Consider the following 26,094-nt stretch of genomic DNA (forward strand, 5'->3'; position numbering starts at 1 on the left):
TGCCGCTCCAGGCTTCTGCTTCTGGTGTTGCCAGCACTTAAGAGTGGACCCACCCCTTTGACTCCACATATCAGGTACTTGAACAGAGGATCTGCGAGATCCAAACGCCCTAACAGCCATCCTGTCAGCTGCTGAGCACAGTGTCATGAGGGAGCCCAGGACAGATCCTGAGGAGGATCATGGGGTACACATCAGAGGTGGCCTAAGGTTATGTACTTTAAGCAGTAGGCCCCACATTGTGTCTCATGCCTTCAGGCAACTTGGGCCATCCTTTTTAGAGTCAGTGCAGTGCTCAGCAGAATTCTCTGGTTAGGTGGACAGAAACCATAATGCCCCAGTGAAGAGCTGCCTGCTGCGAGCCTGAGTCACAGGGGTGAACTTCTCACCAGCAAAAGAGAGTGCTGGTGTTTTCCTCATGGTATGGAAGAGCATAGCCTTCCCTCAGAGTAGAGTGTGCATGGGCTTGGCCAGCGCAGAAATAGCGCACGAACAAGGTGGTCGCGGGTGGGTGTGCATGTGTGGTAACACCTGAGTTACTTTTTACTAAACTCTCGCATCCCTCAGAGGAAGGGGCAGCTGAGGCAACAATTTAGTGAAAACCGAAGGCTGCCTGGCCCCACGGGAGCACATGGTTAGGGCTTAAAACTGGACTTTAGCCCAGTCAGAAGCCAAAGAAATGGAGGAAATAATAGATTAGCCCCGTTCCCTGTGTAACAGCGCTATGTTAGGAGCAGGCCGTAGTGTGAACTGCAGTGGTAGTGGCTGCCTCGTGACTTAAGAGGTAGCATGGGCAGTACCGAAGCCTGTTCATACCTGTTCTGTGGCAGTGTGTGGCAGTGTCATCGCCGTCAACAACAGCTGATTCCAAGTCTCAGGTTACTAAACTGGGCCTGCTGAGATGACCCAGCAAATAAGGGTACCTGCTGCCGTGCCTGCTGAGACGACCCAGCAAATAAGGGTACCTGCTGCCGTGCCTGATGACTTTAGATACTCAGCAAGTAAGGGTACCTGCTGCCGTGCCTGATGACTTTAGATACTCAGCAAGTAAGGGTACCTGCTGCCGTGCCTGATGACTTTAGATACTCAGCAAGTAAGGGTACCTGCTGCCGTGCCTGATGACCTTTAGATACTCAGCAAGTAAGGGTACCTGCTGCCGTGCCTGATGACCTTTAGATACTCAGCAAGTAAGGGTACCTGCTGCCGTGCCTGATGACTTTAGATACTCAGCAAGTAAGAGTACCTGCTGCCGTGCCTGATGACCTTTAGATACTCAGGACCTTTAAGGTGGGAGGAGACCGTTGAATTCCTCAAGTTGTCCTCTGACCTGTGCCCACGCCCACATGTACACATCTACACTCACACCCCCCCACACAAATATCTGTTTTTTTAAGGTACCAAGCTAGGCTCAAAGCAGTAGATTTAGTGTTGGGGAGATCCAGTGTCCTCGGTGGAGTGAGTGCAGTAACTAGAAGGAGGCAGGGTATGTTCTGTAGACTGTTTAATAAGGCAGGGAAGCGTATACAGTTATTCTTGGTGTCTACAAAATAGGACTGAACCAGAACATATTGGTGCTCTGAAATCTTCCTCTGAAGGTCCTGTGCAAACATGAACATTCCGAGGGCTCCTCATGTGACCTTGTGACCTTGACCCTGGCAGCAAGCAGTAGTGTCCCAGTTCTCAGATACACTCAGAGATACAAAGGGCCTCCATGGGGCTCGCTGCTCTGAGCCTCAGCACCTGGGGGAGGGGGTGACATTGTTCTGTAATACTCTTGAAACAGCCATGGCCCGGACTTCTGCCCTTCTCACCCTCCACCCCACCCCCCAAAAAAACAGAGCTGGAGTGTGTCTCCAGGCCTAATAGCCAAGGGGTCCTAATGGTTGTGTTAGGAGGGTGGATACAGAGTTAAAAATGAATCGTTGAGGTAGGTCAGTCACTAGACCTTTACATCCTGTCTGCCTTCATCTTCTCAGCAGCTTTGTGAGGAAGATGGTGATCTGTATTATTAGTGTGAGGTCTAATGGGTCTATCATTGTCTCCAGTTCACACAGGAAGTCTAGGGCCCAGCCCTGGTAAGTAACTTTCCAGATGCTGTTGAGCTGGTGAGTAGTGGGGCCAGGATCTGTCTGCAGAGCCTGTAGCCGGGAGAGCGCTGAGCAAAGGTCAGTGCCTGCTCCTCCGTGAGGCTACTTCACAGAAGCCAAGTGTGATCTGGGCTCAGACCCTTCTAGAATCACCCCCCTCCCCCGGCCCTGCTCTATCAGCTGAGGCCAAAATGTCAGATCCCAAATCTCCAGTGCTCCACAGTATCCTAGTCAAGTTGTGTCCCGCCAGTTCACCTGCACCTGCCCTTGTTGACCCTGAGTTACACCTTCGTGCCTCCACCATGCCTCTGAAGGGAGCTGCCCTGGCAGGACTGCCCATGAAGTGAGAAAACTGAAGAACAGTGCTGCTTGTGTGAACTTGGGTCTCCTATCCCCAGCCCCAGAGCCACACTCCCCAGGGTTTCCTGAATCCCTAAACGGGTACACTCAGCATGTTCCTCACATCCACCCCACCTGTCCTGGAATGATGAGCTTTAGATCTTGAGACCATAAGCACGCCAAACATTTAGGTAAATAAAACCAAAACACATAGGTAATGTACACATTTTTTCTTTTTGAGACAGAGTTTCTCACTTCATAGACCAGACTGTCCTTGAACACAGATCTGCCTGTCTCTGTGTACTGTGACTAAAGGTGTGAGCCACTGCCCAGCTTGCCTCCTCATAAGAAACTAGCCTTTATATTCTTGGGTTGTTTGTTTTCCCTGGACTCTCCATTTCCTACCCTTTCACCTCATTGCAGTCTCAATGCTACCGGACCCAATTCTTCCACCAGTTACAGAATCAATGTTCTGTGCACAAAGATTCTGGCTTCTCACTCAGATCCGTAGAAGATGACGACTGGGCCCATCTTGACCGGGCCCTCTGAGTGCTTCCCATGGAGGGAAAGATACTGATCCTTACTGGTCCACTCTAATGCTAAGGGGCAGAAGGCCATAGCAGGCTCCAGAAAGGACCCTTCTATGGCAGCCTGGCTACTCAGCAAGCCTACCAGGGAAGGGGTTAGGGCACAGGGACAAGAGAGAGACACCTGGCTTTGAAGTAAGTCTGAAGTAAGTTATTAAATTTTCACTTTAGAGGTGAAACATTTTATTAAAACACTTTGAAGGTGTTCAGCAACCTTGGACATTAAGGAAGTGCAGATTAAAACCACTTTAAGATACCATCTCACGTGCTGGAGAAATGGCTCAGAGGTTAGGAGCACAGGCTACACTTTCAGAGGTCCTGAGTTCAATTCCCAGCAACCACATGGTGGCTCACAACCATCTAAAATAAGATCTGCTGCCCTCTTCTGCTGCCCTCGTCTGGCCTGAAGGCATATATGCAGGCAGAACACTGTACACAAAATAAATAAGTAAATCTTTAAAAAAAGAAAAAAGATACCATCTCCCATGCCAACAAAGGCACTTCTCACAAACACCAAGAACCAGAGCTGGTGCAGAGTTGGGGAACACTGTCGATGGGAACTACTGCAGCCACTCTGGAAATCAATCTGGAAGGGTCCCAAAAACATCCCACTCTGGGCACATACCCCAAGGACTCTATGTCCTACGACAGGGATAACTGCCTTGTTCATTCTGCCCTATTCACGGGCCAGGAAATGGAAGTAACTGATGAATGATCAAGGTTTGTACAGATACAGTGTGATATTACTCAGCAGTAAAGAAAAATGAATTTGCAGGGAAATGAATGGAATTGGAAAAAAAATAAGATAACCCAGACCCAAATGGACAAATGCCATGTGCACACGAGGATCATAGTGTGATTTGTATGATTTGTATCACATGGGCTGTGCAAGCAAAGAAGCAGGGCGATGTGTGGTAAAGAAAGTAGAACATAATTAGAAAAGAAAGTGGGGAGGTAGTGTGGGTGGGAAGGTTTAGGCAGGGAAGGAGGCCTGGAGATTAGGGAGGTGCGGGTGCAGGATGGGCAGAGGATTAACTTTCTCCGGTATGAAGAAACCATTTGAAAAGCAAGGCATGCCCATGTATGCAGCATTGACAGAATAGCAAGTGCCATCTGCCTGGGATCAAGACCCTCCAAGAGGAAGGGACCAGTGCCTGGTAGCCTAGCTAACAACCCAGGTATGGGAGGAGTAGGCCCATGTGGGGAACATTCCTCAGGGTTAACCTGACCGACTATGAGCAATTGCTTTCTGAATACCAGTGCTGAGACTCATAGACAAAGGTGTTACCCAGCCTTGCTCAGAGAAGCCTCTCCTGACAAAGGACAGTAGTGTATAAAGACTCACGGCTGCCTGGGATGCAGAAAATGAGGGACAGATGTGGGCCCAGCCCTAAGCAAGTCCCGTACCAAACCCTGCTAAAGCTCAGTGAACATTGTAAAAAAGGAAGAGAAGGCAGGGTGAAGGGTCACCAACCACCATTCCCTGAACTCATAAAACCGTCGTAATCATTGGCTCTTATCAGCTGTCATTACCTGCATGGGGCCCACCTGAGGCCAGCCTCTAAACTCCTGACTCTGGGAGAGGGAATCACCATCTTCAGTGAGGTGTGCTCCCTCTGAGTTCTCCAGGCATTTGCTAACAGATAGCTTCAAACCCACGGTCAAACAGGTGGCCCTGGTTAATCTTGGTGGATCATAATGCAAAACAGACATGAACACTAGAGAGATTTGTTGGGGAGTGAGGGTGGGCAGGAGAGGGAGGGAGGGAGGTGGGATCAGTGTACAAAGCATGCTTATGTGAAATTATAAAAATACATTTTTAATTTTGTTTAAAGTTGTGAGATTTTCCTCATGGTTTGCAGAAAGAAAGGCAAAGTGTCTTCACAGTGGAACGGGGACTCCACAATGAGCAGAAAAAAGGGCCAGTACGGTATTAAGTAGCAATCCTAATGCTTGATGAATAAACCAGATGGTTTAACGCTGGCACCAGTTACATGGTGACCTTGGCTTCAGAACAGATTTATTTGCTAATTAGGAGGCAAGCTGTCGGTTTCACACACGCACAATCGTACATGGCTTTCACCTCAGATTTAATAAAGAAATCTGCCGTGACAACTTACCCTGCGGGGCTTCCGTGTCTGTATCTGAAAACCTGAAGCTGGGGAAGAGTAGGGCCAGCTCTCTGTTGGCATCATCTCTGTCCCGGCTTCCATGCACAGCGTTAAAGGGCATTTCTGTGCCATACTGAGCCCGGAGACTGGGAGCAGGGGTACAATGGGAAAGAAACAATTGCTTCACTTGAAAAGAAATGCTTTGCTCTCTGGTAACAGGACCACCAGCTACCAATCAGCATGAGGGTGCTTGCTCTTTGTGGAGAATCCAAGAACAGCAACCATGCCAGCAGCTGCTGGCCAGGGGCATTACACACAGGACCTGGCTTTTTTTTTTTTTTTTTTTTTACCATTGCCCAGAGGGAGACTACAATTCCCACTGTTGGGTCTCTGCCTAGGGCTTGCACCGTGCCGTGTGTCACGACTAACTTTGATAAGAACTCTAACACTGATAGTGCTGGGTAGGACCCATGTGCTGAGCACAGCTCTACATGCCTGTGTCCTCTGTGATCATGGATGTCCCCACTTTACAGCCTAGGGAACTGAAGCCAATTTAGGGACTTGCCCATTAGGTGGTGACCTAAGATCTGAGCCCCCCACTGCTTTACTTAGCCTCAGTTAGATGCCCTTGCCCCTTACGACTGCAAGGGACAGCTCTCGGGCTTTAGCTGTTAGTGAAGTTCTTTCCTGTTGTCTGTCGTGGCCTGTTGCGGGAGCTCCTTCCGCACCTTCAGCCAATAGCCGCTGAGATAGCCCATTGGGGCGTGGTCTCTCTCCCTTTAAAAAAGCAGCTCTGGCTTCTGGCTCCGCTTCTGGTGACTAGGCTCCCTTCCTGATTGTGCAGAGGGTTTTTGTCTGGGACGGTGATCTGTAAGTTTTTCCCCCTTAAATAAATAACCATTCTATTAATCATAATTCCAAACTGGTGTGGGATTGTTTGTGACCTATGCCTTCAATGGGCCTGTCACCTCAAGGCCAGCACCCATGGATTTGGCACTGTGACTCACTGAGTCACAGAGCAAGCTCTAAGCAGGTTTAGGTAGGTGTGCTGAACGGGAAGCTGACTCCAGATGACCGTGGGAATTGAATCTATAGTACAGGCCATCCTGCAGCCTTTGACTTGGCAGGCTTGTCTGGATCTCTGAGATCTATGACTGAGCCAAACTCAGCTGCAGCCTTTAGAAGAGGGGGAAGGGGCATCCCCTGGTGGGGATATTCAGCAAAGGCTGGGAGAGTCAGTCAGGGTAGGAAGATGTCAAAGTCTTCCCAGATATATAGAAAGGGCAATCACCCACAATTCTGAACCCAACACCAAATGAAGTGTCAGCTTGACGTGGATGAAGGAACTACAGCTGGCGTCACCTTTCAGGGTGTTCCCTCCTGGCCACATTGGGGTCGCAAGGCCCCAGGAAGTCTCGCCAAGCAGCGACTACATCCTCGGTGCCCTCAGTCTTGGTGAGGATCAGGAGGTGGCTGGGTCCACTGCACATGTGATGGACTAGCTTCTCAAATGCCTCCTAGGCACAGGGAAGAAGAACAGTGACCTGGGGCAGGCATTACTGACAGCTGAAGGAGGCCAGTGAGCCTGGACTCCACACAGACTGGAAGGGAGGTGTAAGCAGCCTTGTACACCCCTGGACACACAGCCATGTCTGCCCGCTGTAATGGTGATGACCAACCACACCCCAAGGCCTCAGGAAGGTGAGCCGGCTGGGTAGAAGCATGCTAAAAGCATTGTACGCATGGGGATGTAATATATAGGCGTTGGCTCTCCAAAGGTACAGTGCAGATGGGACTTCCCCTCACCCTGCTTTGCAGCCCTTTCTCCTTCAACAACAGTATCCTGGGCTTCCTCTGGGGAAGATCTCTCCTCCATTTCATTCGTTCCTCATTTCACAACCAGGATGCTTAGCAACCATTACACCTCTGACTTGGGAGGTGGTGCTATGGCCTAAGAGTGGGCAACCATACTCCCCAAGTAGGCAAAGCAGAAGCAGAAGCAAGCAGAAAAGGCTTGTGGGCTAAAGCTGCAGTTGGCAACGTCGAGTGGTTTGCCTACTGCCGTGACTCCTGTGGGCCCTAGAACTTTCTTGGCTCCTCTTCTCTCCAAGTCCTCTTGCTAAACTTTTTCATTTCCGTTTATGAATTCTGGGAGTTCTGGAGCATCCTTCTAATAAAAGTCTTTATTCCATTACTTAACAGTCAAAATTTTCCCTTAGAGCCGTTGTACTTGAGCCATACAGGCTCCAAACCATATTCTGAGTGCAAATCTGTTACCCACCCACTTGCCATCCATATTCTTGTTCTTCCTCTTGCTCCCCTCCCAGCTCCTATCAACTTATCAGCATAGTGCTGGAAGAGAAAAGAGAGAGTGAGCTGGGCCAATAGGAGGAGATGACCTGACCTGCCCAGCTCTGTGTTGATAGAACACTTGCATTTCTGCCTCTGTCAGGGTTCTCTCTTCGTTTGATAGGATGTCAAATCCTGCTTCCTGGATCTGCAGAATATACATACAATATATACATATATACACATAAATATGTATGTGTGTACGTGCATGTGTGTATTCTGCAAATGTGACTGTAATGCCCACATTTACAGTGATCTTAATGGAAAGGTAAAAAATAAAAATGGGCAACAATAGAAGCAGTGCAGGTTCTTAGCCCCACTCCCAGCACCTGTCCCTGGATCTAATAGCGTCCTAACCAGGGATAAAGTTTGAGGTGACTCATCAGAAGCCTCCTTTCCTCAGCACAATACAGCGGCCGCTGCCCATCCCTGTGTAGTCACCATGGGGGAATCTCCTGCATCTCCTACCTTCATGATGATCTCGTCAGCCTTCCCGTGGGCCACTGCGTCCGGCTTAATGATGCCTAATGTACAGGCCTTCTTCTCTGATGGCACTGAAACAGGGTAGGGGAGGCGCTGTCAGATGCTGAGGCTCTCAGGAGACCATTTGCAGGAACAGTGTTGTTTTAGTACAAGGCTCCATCGATCGCACTGAGTACCAGGTCCAGACTCGAGGCTTCAATCCTCTGGCCTCTAGGCTGAGCCTCAGACTCTAGCAAATGGCACCAATCTGACACCAGACCACAGCCAGGAACCTCAGCCCGACACAGAGGGACAGAGTCTGGACTCCCTGAACTCCGGTCTGAGGACACATAGGGATGGGCATTTCCAAAAGACAGTTCAGAAACTTGGAATGACTGAGTAAGTTGCCTGGAGCTGGGCGAGCACTGGAGCAGAGGCGACATCTTTATGTCTTCCTCACCCCTTCTTGTGGGTCTCAGATTTAACTGCTGTCTGCCTTGCTCTCTTCTCACTCTCTGGACTCTTCTGCTTCTGGAAAATTATTTTATATGTATGGATCTTTTGGCTACATGTATGTTTGTGCACCATGGGCATACCATACCCACCGAGGCTAGACGATGGCACTGGATCTGCTGGAACTGGAGTTCAGACAGTGGTTAGCTGCCATGTGGGAATCAAAGCTGAGTCCTCTGGAAGAGCAGCCAGTGCTCTTAACCACCCAGCCTCTCTCCAGCCCCCTTCTGCTTTTTGCCTTCCTTGTCATGTGGTAGAAATGGTTATCCCAGGCCCTGCATGAACTTTGCGCTTCTCCACTCCAGCACATGCTACTACACTGTAGCTTCAGACCTCTCTGTCTCACGTCGGCTGGATCGGCTTGAGCTTCCTTATTTCCTTTTGGCTTTAGCTTTATTTTGGCTCTTCTGGGGATCAACCCTGACGATCGGGGACCACTTAGGTCCAAGTTCTGGGAAACTGTAGGGAAAGCTTTGTCTGGTCCAAGAGCCCGTCCCTATTGGGCTCCTGGTTACGTGAAGTTGGCCCTGGGAAGTTACCTGCATTTTCTACAGAATCAGCATTTCCCACAATCTATTTCCTGCTTCTCAACTTTTGTGTCTGTTGTGGCATAATTAAGCAAAACCAGCTGTATCTACAGGGACTCTCTGTGAAGCCTGTACTAAATAGGTCTATTCTATCCATTGGATAAATGCCTCCTAAGGGTCCAGAAGCTAAAGGCTTGGTTCCCAGCCTGTGGCCCTGTTAGGAAGTGGTTAAACCTTTGAAAGATGTGACCTATTGACAGGTGGCCAGACCAGCTCCTTCCCCTCGTTTGCCTCCTCATGGTGAGATACCTGCTCCCCGCAAATGCTCCTGCCCTGTGCTGCTTTACCATGGGCCCCAAAGCATCAGGACCAGTTATTATTCACTGAAAGCTCCAAAACTCTGAGCCAAAATAGACACCGTGCTGTATAAGATGATTATTCCCAGGTATTTCACATGGCGACAGAAATGCTGAATTGCACAGTATACGTCACCATAAGCAACCACCTGTTCATCTTTCTGTGGTTCCCATTTCTGATCGACTGCAAACACTTGATATTAAAGCACTCTTAGGATTGATTCTGTGATGAATTGGTGGGCTCATGAGATCCCTAAAGCATAGAGGGAGAAGAGATGAGGCCCTTGTAGGTCTCTTCTAGCTTCAGCTCCAAGGGAAAGTCCAGTGAAAAGGCCAGAGAAATAGAGAGATGTTATCTCAGAAGCCAGAGGGTAGGGACTTGAGCTGTGGCTCAGAGGGACTGGCCTAGCATGCATGAGGGCCTAGGTTCCATCTCCAGATAACCCCCCCCACACACCACACACACACCACACACACACACACACACACACACACACACACACACACACACACACGGTGGTGGCGAGGGCATTGAAGGGGAACACCATGAATATCAACATTCTTCGCAGGAAAAGACTGTGTCCTTTGGCAGCAGGAAGGTCACTGTGTCTCTCAGGAGTGCCCTTTCAGGAACAGTGGGTCCAGAGCCTGGCCACAGAGCATCAGCAGGGGTGAAGCTGAGGGGTGGCCCCAAGAAGTGGACAAAGTTCACAAATCTTAGCCGAGGGAAGAGAGGCTGAGGGAGAGGGAGTTTCAGGTGGTGTTCTGGGACAGAGGCTTGACTGAGGAGGATATAGCAGAACGGGGAAGAGGCCCTAACACAGAAGAGATATTTCCTGTGAGCGCCAATTCACAGGTTGTCTTTCCATGCCGTCCTGGCTTTGCTAGCCACGCCTCTTGCTTTGTCGGGATCCAATCTCAACAGTCCTCACTGTGCATCCGGGGGAAACAGCCATGAATCTCATGTGATGATGACTTCAAAGCTTCCTACTAATAACTGCATCCAGTCCTGTCTCCCTGGCACCCCGTCCCGGTTCCCTGGCACCCTGCCCCCAGTCCCGGTTCCCTGGCGCACCCAGTACCGGTTCTCTGGTACCTATCCCCAGTCCCTGTTCCCTGGCACCGCGTCCCGGTTCTCTGGCATCCCATCCTGGTTGCCTGGCACCCTGTCCTGGTTCCCTGGCACCCCTTACCGGTTCTTTAGCACCCTATCAACAGTCTCTGTTCCCTGGCATCCCTTTCTGGTCCCTTGTCATCCAGTCCCAGTTCCCTGGCACCCCGTCCTGGTTCCCTGGCATCCAGTTCCGGTTCCCTGGCATCTTGGCTCTCACACAAGACATCTTCCCAGCAGCAACCTGTCTAACTCTCTGATCCTCACACACAGCCAGGCTACTTTTCTAGGAAGGCTCTGTAAGAGCCACAAGGCGGTGCATATAAAACCTGTATAGCTAGAGAAAGAGGAAGAGAGGGGGTGGGGCTGTGAGCAGAGGAAGAAAGCCTGTGGAGAGGGGAGGGCTTGTGACGTTTCAGAGAGGCAGAAAGTGAAATTTGAACTCCCCAGATCAGACAGAATTTATTGCTCTTCTTCTTCGTCATGACTGAAGTTTCTAGGAAGACCATTTCCCGATATCCAAGGATTGCCAGTGAAGTTATATTTGAGTCTCATCAGACAGCTGTCAAATGGACTCGTGATGGCACCAAAGCGCCGAAGGGAGATCCCATTTGTTTGAAGCTAAGTACTGAAGACAAAATGCTCATGGCCAGCTTCCCGGAGCTGAGATGCCCAGTAGCCTGGTGACTCACTTGTTGAAGGTGCACATCAAATCAGAACCCACCTTGCTCTTCGGCTCTGCACTCACCTAGGCCTATGCCAGCATCTTCACCGCCATCCTTTTCTCGGGGAGGACACTTGGCTGCACCAGAAAGAGCCTCATCAGTAACCTAGGATAAAGGAGTCATGAAGAGAAAGGATTTAGCCAATGAAAATCGTTAGGAAGACTTTCAACATCTAAAGAAACAGTATCAAAATGCAGAGGTCAGCCTTGGGGAGGAGGACAAGGTTCATCAGGGTCTGGGTAATGAGGGCCTTTCTAGTGGCTGGATGATGGGGGAACCCTTGCTGGTCTTGAGCCTTTGGAGTTTGCCTCTTAACCAAGCACAAGGAGAGACCAGGAAACAATAAAGAATGGCAGCTGGTATTCAGACACAAGGGACGAGCCACCCGGTGCAGAGAAATAAAGGGCCACACCATTTCCCCAGAGGCAGCTCGTGAAAACTGAGGGTGTGGTCTTCCTTCTCAGGGAAGCAAGACTAGTATCTTTAGAAACATGGAAGTACGGCCTGGGTCTGTGTATTCTAGAAAAGGGACCGCGCTCTCTGGAACTTTAGCATGAAAGCTTGAGCGTGAACACCCAACAGTGTTCTCCCAGCAAGTGCACACGGTGCCTGGAAACCCCTCCGTCAACCTATGGCGTATGGATTGTTTAAAGATTGCCTCCTCTCGGTGAAGATGATGCGGTCTGTCTCATATTAGAAATTGTTTCTCAAAGCCGCAAGTTATGCTGACCCCGTGTCCCCCCGCAATGACAGCTAGGTTTCTGAATTAAGGAAATGACCTGTGTGCTCACAGCTAAATCATTTAGGGATTCGAGCGTGGGGGTCTCCAGGAGAGATATCAGCATGAGGCTGGGGGGAGATGCCTCCGTTCATTTGCTGTAGTTTCGGTGTTCCCCCAAAGCCCACACATTAAACTCATGGTCTTTGGTTTGGCAAGATGGTGGACCCTAAAGAGGTGGAACCATAAGGTCAGTAGGGGAGTGTACTTGAAGGAGATTGGGAGAGGAGGCTATCCTTTCCAGCCTCCCTGAGAGGACCAGCCTTCGCCTCACACCGCCTCCACACTGGCTCAGAATCCACAGACCCAACTGACTATGAACCAAAGTCTAAGCTGGGAACCAAAATGAACTCTTCCATTTAAGAATCGACTGTCTCGAGTGTGGTGTGGTGGGCTGCATTACTACTCAGCTCTGCAAGCTTGTCTCCTCCCTGCAGCCATGACTAAGAGTTTAGTTGCGAGGGAAAGGGAAACGGATGAGAGAAGGTCCAGGGTCTCTGGAAAGGCGGAAACTTCAGATCGTGTATTTTCTCAAGGCCTGGGTGAAGGACAGGCCCAGTGTGGGACATGAAGGCTTCCTCGTGGGGGAGGGGACCATGTGAGGCCACTTGTGAGCCTGCCAGTCGGACAAGTGACCTCCGCTTACCACATTCCATTCCCTGCCTTCAGCTAGAACCTTCTTCTCCACCTCCAGCTGGTGTAAGATGGTCTTCCGAAGCAGGGGAGCATTGGCCCCCTTCACCACAGCCACCAGCTCTCCTCCCTGGAAGGTGGGACAGACCATGTGAAACCCTCTTCATGGCTGGTCACTCATGTCAGGAGACAAGGACGGTAAAAGCTATGCCTAAGGTCAAAGTTCGCCAACCCCAGGCCCATGTCCTCCACCCTCACTCCTCTAGCCCCTTCCTGGAACCCATCCCACTATGAGGCCCTCAATTTGGCCCCTGTTTCTTAAACAATTTCTCTCTGATCTCTACTCCTCCCTGACCCCCATGTGTCGAAGATTCCTTCGGGGCAACTGGCAGTTAGTTAAGGGAGGAACAAGCCACAGAAAATTGTGTACTAAATGTGACTTGCATGTAGCTCATTGACAGACATTTATTGAGTACTTACTGTATACCAAGCACTCAGACTGAGGCAAAGAATACCAGCACTAATTTGAGAGAGACAGAAGACCTGTCTCGGTGGAAGCACAGGAGAGTGGTCGCTCCAAACACACACACACGGAAGTGGAAGCGTGACTTCCCAGGCCTGGCTGCGGCAGTCAGGGAGGACTTCGTAGTGCTCACGCTTAGGGTGGGCCTGAGTTTCCCGCTTTCATTTTCTCCACGTATGTCACTGAGACACAGATCTGAGGAGCAGTTCCTGTAAGACGACCCTGCTTCCATTTCTCTCCATCCCCTGGCGGGCCACCATGAGTTGGAGATTGTGGCCTGGATCCCCACAGATGGTTGTGAATTATGTTTTAACCACCATTGGCCCAACCGATCTAATAACTTCAGTAAGGACAGTGTTCTGTGACAGCTCTAATGGCCAGGGTGGCTGAGTGGGCGTGGCCATCTCCTTCCCACTGAGTGGTTCTTTCTCCCCACAACCCCAGCCATGCAGAAGCTGGGTCTCACTACCAAAAGACATACAGCAAGTGACATTTTAGCCTAAGTTTCTAACATGGGGCTAGGAAGATGGCTCAGCAGGTAAAGATGCTTCCCCCGCTGAGGACACTGAACTGAGTTCAACATCCAGGACCCACATGGTGGAAGGAGAGAACCAACTGTCATCTGACCTTCACGTGAGTGCCGTGGCATGTGCGTGTATGTGTGCGTGCATGTGCCACACACACACGCACGTGCACACACATGCGTGCAAACACACACGCGTGCAAACACATTCGCATGCACACACACCAATAAATAGAAATGTAACACATAATTAAAAGAAGTCCCTAATATGAACCACTCAAGGTGCCAAGGCTAACAACTGAACTGAGCAACCCAGACTGGTTGCCAGGAGACCTAGCAGAGCAGACCCTGGTTTCCCTGACTACCATGAGGGGGCAGGGCTGAGTCTGTGTCGGCCTATCCACCAGTTGCCTCCTGAGTCTGGCAGGGAGCCTCAACCTGGAAAGCCAGGGATGCAACAGTAGGTTCTAAGGGGCATTGGGCTGGCACATCCAAAGACAACCACGTCACTTGTCACTACAGAACCTTTGGGTTCCCGGGAGACTCCCTCGCCTTTTCTTTCACTTCACACTGTAGGTATCAAGGCAGATCCACAGCTTCTCTATAGCTTCTCATTTCCTCTAAAAGAAGGAATTCTCAAAACTGCTCTGAGAGGAGCGTGTCTGACTGTGTGCACTCCAGGATGTGTGTGCTTTGCCATGCACAGTCCCCTAAGAAGGCTGTCCAGCCACCAGAGGCCACCATTGAGCTGTGTCATTCGTCTCCTGCAGCACAGGGTCCGCAGGCAAGATGAACACAGCTGTGCATGCCCACGTCTCAGGGAAGTTCTGCATGGACTTAGTGAATCCGTCTAGAGGTTGTGTCAGGGACAGCATCACCCCTTAGCATGGCTGAGGCTTCACGGTGGCTCCCGAGAACTGATACATCTATCTGAACACCAGATTTGTATTCAACAAACTGTTGTGGGTGATTTATTTATATTGTTGCTCCGAGAACTCCAATGGAGTTAAGCCTTGATTCACAGGGTAGAGTCCACATTCAGCTGACTGGGAATAAACCATAGAATTTTTCTGGCCAACCACATGAAGATAGAGAGACACAAAGAGGAATAAGGAGGGGCTTAGAAAGATTCTCGGGTCTTTTTGACCTGGGAAGGTGGAGAGGCGTGCAGCTGATCTTTTTCTCCCTCACTCTGTGGATCTATCAGGTTTATACCCTAATATCTGACCCCTGAGCTTTATTTATTAATAAAACAATAAAAGTCACTATAACAATTCAGCTCCTGCAAAGATACTTACTGCATAGAACAGAAATGTTGGCTCGGACTTCCCTCGGTATTTTTCCAGAACATCGAGACAGTCTGCCTCTGCCTGAAGAAAGCAAGCTGTCAGCAGGTCCCCTAGGTGCAGCCAGTGCGGAGTCACAGCAACGCCATGCCCTCCTGATCCACCTCCCGAATGAAGCCCAACTCACTGACTTGTCAACGTACTTGTGGCAGTTAGTTATGTCAGTGACATTACCTTGAGGAGTCCAGTGGGAAGGAGATAAGCTTCTCTGACTCCCCCACCTATCTACTCGACTGGTCCAGGGAGCCCCACCATCTGACATCCTCCTATGGCTGTCACTGGCAGTGACAGGTCTGAAGGTCCTCAGGCATCCCCTGACCACCTATGGCCCTTGGAGTCTGACCTTCTGAGAAATGAGTGTAAGGAAGACCCATTGTCTCCTGTTGTCTTTAGTGTCTGCGGACCTGGCAAGGCAACACTGTGCAGCGGGTCAGCAGGGTCTCTTTCACACCTCTATGGAATTCCTGTTTCTGTGCTTTAAGCAAACATTTGCTAAAAGAGCCCCTTTACGACATCGAGGATAAAAGTCTTGACACGCTGGACTCTGAAAGTGACATTTTGTCCAACAGTGCTCACTAGCCAAGACGGATACACAGATGCATCTTAGTGACATGTGCTTCTTCCCTGCATATAACTTTGTGGTGAGGTTGATGCCTTTATGTCTACATAGACTACAGGACACAGTGACAGCTACAGGACACAGTGACAGGCACAGGACACAGTGACAATCACAGGACACAGGGACAGCTACAGGACACAGTGACAGCTACAGCACACAGTGACAGCTACAGCACACAGTGACAGCTACAGGACACAGTGACAGCTACAGCACACAGTGACAGCTACAGGACACAGGGACAGCTACAGGACACAGTGACAGCTACAGCACACAGTGACAGCTACAGGACACAGTGACGCTACAGGACACAGGGACAGCTACAGGACACAGGGACAGCTACAGGACACAGTGACAGCTACAGCACACAGTGACAGCTACAGCACACAGTGACAGCTACAGGACACAGTGACAGCTACAGGACACAGTGATAGCTACAGGACACAGGGACAGCTACAGGACACAGTGGCAGCTACAGGACACAGTGACAGCTACAGGACACAGTGACAGCTACAGCACACAGTGACAGCTACAGGACACAGGGACAGCTACAGGACACAGTGGCAGCTACAGGACACAGTGACAGCTACAGGACACAGGGACAGCTACAGGACACAGTGACAGCTACAGCACACAGTGACAGTTACAGGACACAGTGACGCTACAGGACACAGGGACAGCTACAGGACACAGGGACAGCTACAGGACACAGGGACAGCTACAGGACACAGGGACAGCTACAGCACACAGTGACAGCTACAGGACACAGTGACAGCTACAGCACACAGTGATAGCTACAGGACACAGGGACAGCTACAGGACACAGTGGCAGCTACAGGACACAGTGACAGCTACAGGACACAGGGACAGCTACAGGACACAGGGACAGCTACAGCACACAGTGACAGCTACAGGACACAGTGACAGCTACAGCACACAGTGACAGCTACAGGACACAGTGACAGCTACAGCACACAGTGATAGCTACAGGACACAGGGACAGCTACAGGACACAGTGGCAGCTACAGGACACAGTGACAGCTACAGCACACAGTGACAACCACAGGACACAGGGACAGCTACAGGACACAGGGACAGCTACAGGACACAGGGACAGCTACAGCACACAGGGACAGCTACAGGACACAGGGACAGCTACAGGACACAGGGACAGCTACAGCACACAGTGATAGCTACAGGACACAGTGACAGCTACAGCACACAGGGACAGCTACAGCACACAGGGACAGCTACAGCACACAGGGACAGCTACAGGACACAGGGACAGCTACAGGACACAGTGGCAGCTACAGGACAAAGGACACAGTGACAGCTGGTGCCTTTCTATTTGAAAAAGGCGACTTGTGCTTCTTGCTCCTTGCTTTGTCCATGTTTAATTGGATTACACTGTTGTGTGACTTCTTGCTAAGAAGGAATCTTACCAAAGCAAAATGGAGAAGGTCCAAACCAGCCTCGATCCTCATCTTCTGGAAGAGACTAACCACAGGTTTGCAGGGGCCACACCAGCCCTGGTAGACGTCCACAACTGCAGGAACCAAGGAGAGATGATGTTCCGCAGACAGCCACGTCCTTGCAGACAGTCTGCTTTCGCACCTCCACCCCTGTAGTGGATGTGCTTGCAGGACAGACGTCTACTTAGCAGACTGGGACTGACAACCATCCCTCACTCCAACGTGGCATTCTGGATCTGAAATATTTCTAAAGTAGCTTGGTGTGGTGGCTCACAACTGTGATTGCAACACTTGGGAGGTGGGGGAAGGAAGAGGAGATATTCAAGGTCATCCTCAACTACACACGAGTTTGTTTTACACATGAGCCTGTCTTAAATGGGAAGGTAGGAAGAGACCGAGTGAGTAAGGATAGAGGTAGAAACATGTTTTAAGGTGATCCCTTTGTCTTGGGGGAATCAGGCATGGGCCAGAGTGTTACTCAGTGGACATCGGAAGGGAACACAAATTACCCCAAAAGTAGGAGGTCACTACAGGTGACTGACAGGCAGCATGCAGCTGACTCTCGTCCAATGATGGAAAACCTGAATTTCCATTATCAATTAGAAAATCTAGGAATAGAGATAAAAAAGACACCGGGATGCCTGGAGGGAAAGGGGGCTTGAGCCTCTTTGGCGTCTATTCTAAGAGCAAGGCTCGGGGCTTCTTTGAGAACAAGACTTTGATAACTGACAGATATTTGGTTTCCAACACACCATAGGGAAAACTGCACTTGGCTGAAGTAAGGAAAATGTCTCTGAAGACTGAGGATACGGTAAACAGCTCTACTGAGGAAGGCAAGATCAAGTTCCAAAGGAAAAGAAATGGGGCCCAAAGTGGAGTCTCCGCAGTGTCTGTACCGATGCCTCCAAGGTCAGCTTCCACCAGCTTCTGTCTCATTGACACCTTCTACAAGCACCTCATCCTCTCTCCTCCTTGGCTCTGAGAGAGGTGGTGTTCACAAGAGTGTAGGGGCAGAGGGTGGGAACACTAGAGAGGAGCACAAAGATTTCGCTCTGACAGACGGAAAGCAAACAGAGAATGCTTGGAAGATGCCTAATTCTGTATGAATCTGAAGGCGGATGAGGAAGGGCAGCAGTAGATGAGGTTTCCTGTGTGGATGGCTTTAGAAACAAGTTTCTACGGTGCCAGAAAGATGGATTCTCTCTCTCTCTCACCCACTAACCCCGGCCGTGTGTGTGTGTGTGTGTGTGTGTGTTCCTCTAACCTGCCCAGTGAGAGGAGCCTTCCACCATCAAACTACCGAGAGTAGGTCTGGCATAGTCAGTGCTCAGGAAATGTTAGCCATGGTCATATGAGAGCTTAGCAGGGCAGCCAGCACATGGCAGAATTTCCAAAAGATTGTGGAATGCTAGTTCTTTCATTGTTGGTTAAAAAAAAAAAAAGTAATGTTTTGTTTCACCCTGAGGCTGCATTTAGCTGCCCTGACCAGAAACATGGGTACAACAGTTAAGCCTTGGCACCATCAAAAAGGCTTCATAATCTCCCCAACTGTGAGTGTGCCAACACTCACACCCACACAGCCTGGATCAATGGGTCTAGCATTGTTCAATATCCATTTGGCCCCAGGCTTGGACAAATCTGCTCCAGATGCCCGATGGAAAAGCTAATAGTGCTGTGTTAGAATGACAGACAGGGGATGGCAAACTGGAAGTGTGGTGGGGAACCTGACAGAGCCCTAGGGGCTCCCATGAGGAGGAGAGTGGAGATCAGCAAAGATTTCACAGAGGCAGGCTACTTTTGAGCTGGGCCCTGGAGTGAGAACTGTGGCTGTCCTCGGGGTAGAAGAATATGGAGAAAACGAAGATGCGGGAAAACCCATGGTGTGCTCAGGAAAGATGTCTCAGTTTAGGACACATCTCGGGAAATAGTAAAGAAAGGGGCTGGAAAGATGTGGAGTTTTTGAGAGAGGGAACATTCTGGAATGCTGAACGGTTATGGAGATAAACAGAGGCGTTATAGAGCTGAGAGTAACAGAATGCAGAGATACCTAGAGAAGAGGAAGGAGTAATGGCTGGGGAGGTGGGCACTTCAAAGACTCCAGCCTCCTAGTGCGTACACCATTCTGTCAGCTCCAGCCCTTGAGAGTGCGTTGGGTCTCATGGTAGGTTTCTAATAAGCACAAAAAAGTATGGATATGACTTTTAAGATTAAGTTGACGAAAGGCCAACTTGCCGCTGTGTCCCCTTAGTGCCCCAACTCTGGAGGAAGCAAGTTACCATGACGTGAGTAGCCTCATGCAGAAACCGATGGCCAGAAATTGTCTCTGGCCAACAGCCAGTGAGGACATGAACCCTGCTGACTACCACTGAGTGAGCCTGGGCCACCAGCAGCCATGTCGAGCTTGGAAGCGAGTCTGCTCCAAAGTGAAAACCCATCTGTGACATGCAAGCTGAGCCCTGGGAGAGCGTCTGGGACCAGAGGTACCCAGCTGGATTGGACATAATCCTGACCTGCTGGAGGGCAATACGTGTTTAAGACGCTGTTGTGTGGGTAAACTGTTACCCAGCAATGGGTAGCTGATACAAAGAAGATAGGTGTGGACAATGGTTGTGCAGTCCCTGGTTATTTCCAAATCTCTGCGATACGTCATTTTCCTTCCAAAACATTCTCCTTTTGTGCCTCAGGTCATTAAAACTTCCTGTGACTGGCCACCAAGCTGAGCACAGCAATCAGCTCTACACCAAGAGAACCCTCTCACCTGACAGTACTGCCTCATTTACTGGACTGAATTCACTGATGTCCAACGAAATGAAATACAACAGAACCTCTCTTCCTCAGGGGATATGTTCCAAGGCACCGTGGTTCAATGTATATGTGTTGCTTTTATTGATTGATGAGTAAAGCTGTTTTGGCCAATGGCTTAGCAGAGTAAAGCCAGATGGGAAATCCGAATAGAGACATAGAGAGTAGGCAGAATCAGGTCGCCGCCAGCCAGCCACTATAAGAAGCCTGAGCTAATAGGCCAAAGAGTGTGGAGTTAATATTAAGCCTCAGAGTGGGTATGTTATAAACAGCTTCGGAAACAGGAGGGCAGAAAGAACCCGGTCCAGGGGGCCAGCATGACAGAGAATATTTGTAGCAATAGAGAACAGAAGCTGGATAGGACAAAGCTGATACAAGCCCTTGGGGACAGAGACCGTATGATAACTGGCTTCTAAGAGGACAATGAACAACGAGTAGACACCATGTGGATACAATGGACCAAAGAACTGGTGTCCCAGATGGGAGCACATGAAATCTTAGCACTTCTCAGAACAGTGTGGAATTTTAAAATTATGAACTTATATTTTGGAATTTTTCCATGGGACTATGGTAGGATGCAGGTAACTGGACCAGAGGAGAGTAGAACCGTAGATAAGGCAGGGCTACTGTGCACGCAGACACAAAGAAGTGGCCTGGCTCTTTTTCTGTTTGTTTGTACATTCTGAAACAGCCACAGGTAGCCCAAGCTAGCCTCATACTTGCCATGAATCTTGAACTCTGATCATTCTGTGTCCAGCTCCCAAATGCTGGGATTACAGGTGTGTGCCACCATACCTGGCTTACATAGTACTGGGGATTGAGACAGAGGCTTAAAAGAAAATACCACTCATCGTAACCCCTTCTTCACATGTATTACTGAATGATTTCCAAAGGAATGGATCAGGGGACATGGTTTCATTTTGAATCACCAGTCAGTCCTTTGGAGCCGAGCATTTCCTCCCAAAGCTCCTGGGTGTTGATGTTGACCTGCAGCCAGAAGGATCAAAAGCAGCGTCAGTAAGGGCAGAGGTGGGAAGCCACTTCGTTTTCCCCGTTGCTCTCTGTTGGAGAATATGGTTGTTACCAGGCCAAGATGGTAACACCTTTGTTTCTCCTGCAGAATGTTACTTTAACAGTGTAAAGATGTGGTACATTTGTTTATGCTGCATTTGTTTAACGATGTGTGTTTAATTATGTTAAGATGTGTTGTATCTGTTTCTTCTTCCTGCCTAAGGTACCTGGTTGGTCTAATAAAGGGCTGAATGGTCAATAGCTAGGCAGAAAAAGGATGTGCAGGGCTGGTGGGCAGAAAGAATAAATAGGAGGTGAAATCTAGGCTCCAGAGGAAAAGAAGGAGAGAAAAAGGAGAGAACAAAGGACACATTCGGGGCAAGAAGCCAGGCAGACACCAGCCAGTCATAAAGAAGCAGTGAAAGTATGATATACAGAAGTAAGAAAGGTAACATCTCCTGGGGCAAATGATGGATAAGGAGAAGCAGGTTAATTTAGGTTGAAAGAGCTAACCAGAAAGGGCCTAAGCTAGGCTGAACATTCAAAACTGTCATAATCTTGGAGCTGGTTGGCGGTCCAAAAGACAAAGCTGGGTACAGCTCCTTCTCTGCAGTGTCCCCAATGCAATTCTGTCTTTTCTTCACCCTCTCCTTTTTTTCTTCCCTCTCCCCTTATACTCCAGGAAAAAAAACTGACCTAAAAACAACGTGTGCCATTTTCAGGCATTAAGAAAGCTGCATGTTATTTGTCCCGTGTTGCTAACCTGCACACAAGCGGTGCCACACTCGCTTCCCTTTGTGGCTTATGTTCACTCAGTGTCAGGAATTATTAGTTTGTTGTCTTCCATTCACATTTTTCATACTTATAAGGAGTTCTGGAATATGTTAGGTATGAAATACAAGGGAAATTAATATTATTACCCCCTCCACTCTTTCAAAATATAATCAAAACACATCTTCATTTTAAAACATTTTCAAAAATTACAAAAAGTAACATGTACTTAAAAGTACGGCATAGGAGCTGCAGAGATGGCTCAGCAGTTAACAGCACCAGCTGCTCTTCTAGAGATGCTGGGTTCAATTCCCAGCAACCACATGGTGGCTCAAAACCACCTGGACTGGGATCTGATGCCCTCTCTGGCATGCAGGTGTACATACGGACAGAGTTTTCATAAATAATTCTTTTTTTCTTAAAGGTAAATATGGTATAAAGAATATTTTGGGGGTACTTTTTAGTTACCTGAAAGTAAACTGTCAATCTGACATTCCAACATCTCTGAACACTGACCAGGGAGCTGGGGTGATGGCTCAGTAAAATGCTCACAGTGAAAATATGAAGATCTAACTGTGAGTCCTTAGCACCTATATCAAAAGTGCGGAATGGTGGCCTGCATCCACACAGGGCTCAGAGAGGTCGAGGAAATGGTTCGCACAGCAATAAGGGAAGAACCAGGCCCTAAGAATCGACCACAGAAGATCCCCACTCTGGAGTCCTAGGATGCCAACGCTTCATGGGGTCTTCACACAACCTCACTTCACAGGTGAGCTACATAGAGGGACCCTGTCTCAAAAAACAATGAGGCTGGAGGGTGTGGAGAAGGAAAGGAGAAGGAGGAGAGAGCTGGCTTGTCCCCTGTGCAAATGAAGAAAACGTGTCTACAAAACACATGTTATTCACACAACACATCTCAAGCCATGCTGTTTAAACAAAACAGTGCCAGGAAACTGGTCACCACAGAGTTCACAGATGCATGCCCAAATCCAAAGAATCTCTCTCTCACACACACATACATACACATATGCATGCGTATGTATATATGTGCACAGGATATGTGTGTGTGTGTGTGTGTGTGTGTGTATCCTGTAATTATTGTTCAGCAGAAATAAGATTGGGGAATTAGGCTGTTTCTCTTCTCTCGGATTTGTGGTTTTATGTTAACACCCATTTGAGTCTTATGGTTGCAAAGTCCCATTAAGAACTTCTGCCTCGGTCGGAGATATATTTATATACATAAGGTTGCCTTTACTAGGTGCTCCAGATATTCATTTCTACATTAACGCAGAAGGATAGGGTACTCGAGTTCCAGAACACTGTAGCATACTGCTAGCAAGTAGAAAGTCGTCTTTATTCTGCACCCCACACCCACACAACCTTCTCTGACCAAGAGACGGGAGCTAGCGCCCCTAGAGGCTTACCTGTAAGGCAATTTCCTTCTTCTTGCTGCCCATGGCTCTGCAAAGACACAAAACTCTGATCCTGGGAAATGGGTGGTAAGCGCGACAGCTGCTCCACAACCTGTCAAACCAGCAAACCCAGAGACTCTTTTAAAGAGAAGGGAAATCAATGAACTGATACAAAATACACAGAGACGCAGACGGACGCACCCTCACCTTCCCTCCCTCTCCCGGAGCCCAGGGAATCGCCAGGCTGTTTTTAGAGGCGTGCAGGTGTGGGGAGTGTCTGCAAAGCCCCTTCACTAGGGAAACCGGGGCGTCCGCAGGCAGCAGAGCGTCCACTAAGGAATTCGAAACGAGAAAGAGGGTCCCGTAGTCCCTATAAGTCCCCATGAACTACTGGGAAACAGCCTTTGTTGACGGTCTAGATACCAGATATCGGGGTCCGGATGAGGACAGGAAGTATCCAACTTCACTCGGCAGCGTCTTTGCAATGGTCGTCCTGGCAACCCAGCACCCAGTTTACCACTGCCAGTGGGGAGCTCTCATTGGCTGGAGAGAATATCAGGTACTCGAGTTGCTAAGGTAAAAAGATCCCACCCTTCCGTGCTCAATTCCTTCCTTCTTCCTACTAGCCTGCCAGAGTTTATGTACAGCTAGCTTTTCATCCAGCCTTGATATCCTTAAAGGAGGGCCACGTGGGAGATGGCTTTTCAGGAATATGAGTCTTTAAGTCTACAAATAATTGTGAATTCAAAGTTAACTATGGAAGTCAAGTTCACATGTGCCCAACAGGTTCAAACAGTGGGTATTAATCCAAGCATATCAAAAGTCTGACTTAAATCATTAAAAGACAGAGATGGCGGAATGCGGTTGAAGAGGTGACTCACAGGTTAAGATCACGTGTCGGTCTCTCAGAGGATCTACGTTCGATTCCCAGCACCCACAAGGTGGCCTGTAGCTCTAATTCCAGGGGGATCCTAAGCCTCTTCTGACTTCCTCCTCGTTCTCCTGGCACCGCAGCATGTACCCAGGAAACACACACATAAAACAAATAAACCTAAAAATAAGGATCTAAGTGTACTGTTTGAACCTCTAGCCTCCTCCGAATGCATCACTTAGGGCTTGTTTTTTATACCATTGTTTGAAGGACTTGGGAGTGGGGTGGGGGAATGGGAGGAGAACGAGGTCAGAAGAGGGCGCCAGATTGCCAGATCTGGAACTGGAGTTACAGATGGGTTTGAGCCACCATGTGAGTGCTGGAATTGAGCCCTGGGTCCTCTGGAAGAGCAGCCAATGCTCTTAATCACTAAACTATCTCTCCAGCCCCTGGAACTTGGCCTTTTTGTGTTTGATAATATTAATGAGATTGTTTTGTCCAAAAGCAAATCTCTGGAAAACATACATCTTAATTAAACTTATGCTAAGGAATGTGCTTATTATTTCGCTTTGTTTTAATGCAAAGATGTCAAACTGTGGCCAATGGGATCTTTTGGCCCGAGAGATTAACTTCTCCTGCAAGTCATGCTCTTTGCCACAAGGTGGTGGCTTGCTCAAAGGAAACTCTTAAGAGACCCAAATTAGCAGGCACATCTCCACTCAACAGCCCCCCCCCCCCCCCCACCAAGTCGCTGGAACTGTGTGAAACAAATCATCCACTAAATTGGGCCGTGTGACATCTTCCAGTTTTTTTTTTTCATTTTAAACGATAAGGAAATAGAACCACAAAAGCAGAACTGAAAGCTTCTCAGTCAGACTGATTTGGCTGAATCCCACATCTGCTTCCCGCCCCCTCTCACCCCCCCCCCCCCCCCCCGCGCCCCCAAGCCTGGAAAAGGTGCCTCCTCCTTCAGCCTCAGTTTCTCGTTTTTAATGAGGAATATAATTCTTGCCATCCAGGAATGTTGTGGAAAAGCTGACGTCTTGGTGTCTCTGGACACTGACACCAGTGTTGCTGTGGAGACATGTCCTCTTCCACAGGTGCTGGCCGGGAGCTCCAGGAGAGACCACAGCGGCCGTCCCACCTACATCCCTTGCACCCTCGTGGAGATATTTGTTTGGTTTTCCTCCGTCAAATTGGAAGAGGTGGGTAGCACTATTCTTTCATTGTTTGACTCAGGCTGGCCTTAACTTGTGATTGATTCTCCATGGTGCTGGGATTATTACATATGGAAACACCATAGCTTGGCGAACTACAATTTATCAAAATTGTATGCCATATTTTGTTGTTTTCCTATCGGCTTGGTGACTGCCCCTGAACCTACTGATGTTTTAACTACCATCTGCCAACTCATGGCCCTGCAGTCCGAATCTCACCGCTCAGGCTGTGTCCTGACAGGATTTCTGGTCCCACTGGCACTCAGCTGCTGCCACCAAATGTAGTTTTTAACTAAGTCTCTATTGTTCTATTTACCAATAAAGACTCGGGAGCCCAATGTTGGGGTGAAAACCTGTTAGATCAGAGAAGCCAGGAAGTAACCAGCTGACCTTCCTTTTTGGCCAGAGACCCAGCAAGAGAGTGTGTCTCCATTCATCCCCAAAAGACTATGACTCTCCAAGTCCCTCCCTATTCCTTCCGGTGCATCTCTCTATCCATCTTTCTGGCTTCACTGTACTCTCTATGGCTAATTCCTGTCAACTAGTGGCTGGCTTTGCCCTCTGATCCAAGGCTGATTTTATTAACACAGTCTCAGGTTTCACAGTGCAATCAAATATCCCACAACAATGTGCATTGCTTTTTTATCCTGATAAAGCTTTGCCTACCCACAGGCCATGAAGCTGTTGCTATTATTGCTTTCTAAGAGTTATAAAAAGCTCCAATTCTTGGAATGATAAGAAAAAAGATAATGAAAACAAATATTACAAAGTTACCTCTAAGGGCCTCTAGGGACTGGAGCGATGACTCAGTGGTTTGGAACATTTACTGCTCTTGCAGAGGACCTGAGTTCAGTTCCTGGCACCCACATGGTAGCTCCCAGTTGCCTGTAATTCTACTTTCAGGGGCTCCTGCACACATGTGGGGCACATCCATCCACTCAGGCACACACACATA

General features: G+C 49.0%; 1 protein-coding gene across 2 annotated transcripts; it reads right to left on the reverse strand.

Moving 5' to 3' along the window:
• Nucleotides 1-1,547: 1,547 nt before the first annotated feature.
• Nme9 (NME/NM23 family member 9) lies at nucleotides 1,548-23,517 on the reverse strand. 2 transcript variants are annotated; one of them, XM_041677468.1, is made up of 12 exons: nucleotides 23,475-23,517; nucleotides 23,064-23,163; nucleotides 20,787-20,844; nucleotides 17,026-17,129; nucleotides 14,920-14,991; nucleotides 12,589-12,705; nucleotides 11,188-11,269; nucleotides 7,939-8,024; nucleotides 7,526-7,618; nucleotides 6,484-6,638; nucleotides 5,131-5,267; nucleotides 1,548-1,737 (listed from the first exon to the last, which is right to left on the reverse strand). In XM_041677468.1, the coding sequence occupies exons 2-12, from the start codon at nucleotides 23,094-23,096 to the stop codon at nucleotides 1,688-1,690; spliced, it is 987 nt and encodes a 328-aa protein (XP_041533402.1). In that variant the 5' UTR covers nucleotides 23,097-23,163; nucleotides 23,475-23,517; the 3' UTR covers nucleotides 1,548-1,687. The 2 variants fall into 2 exon arrangements, with proteins under 2 accessions (XP_041533402.1, XP_041533403.1); XM_041677469.1 differs by lacking the exons at nucleotides 7,526-7,618; nucleotides 23,475-23,517 and having other exon boundaries at nucleotides 23,064-23,182.
• Nucleotides 23,518-26,094: the final 2,577 nt, after the last annotated feature.

Source organism: Microtus oregoni, unplaced genomic scaffold (genome assembly GCF_018167655.1).
Source record: "Microtus oregoni isolate MIOR12 unplaced genomic scaffold, Mior012 000028F_ref0000031, whole genome shotgun sequence".
NCBI classification, from domain to species: domain Eukaryota; kingdom Metazoa; phylum Chordata; class Mammalia; order Rodentia; family Cricetidae; genus Microtus; species Microtus oregoni.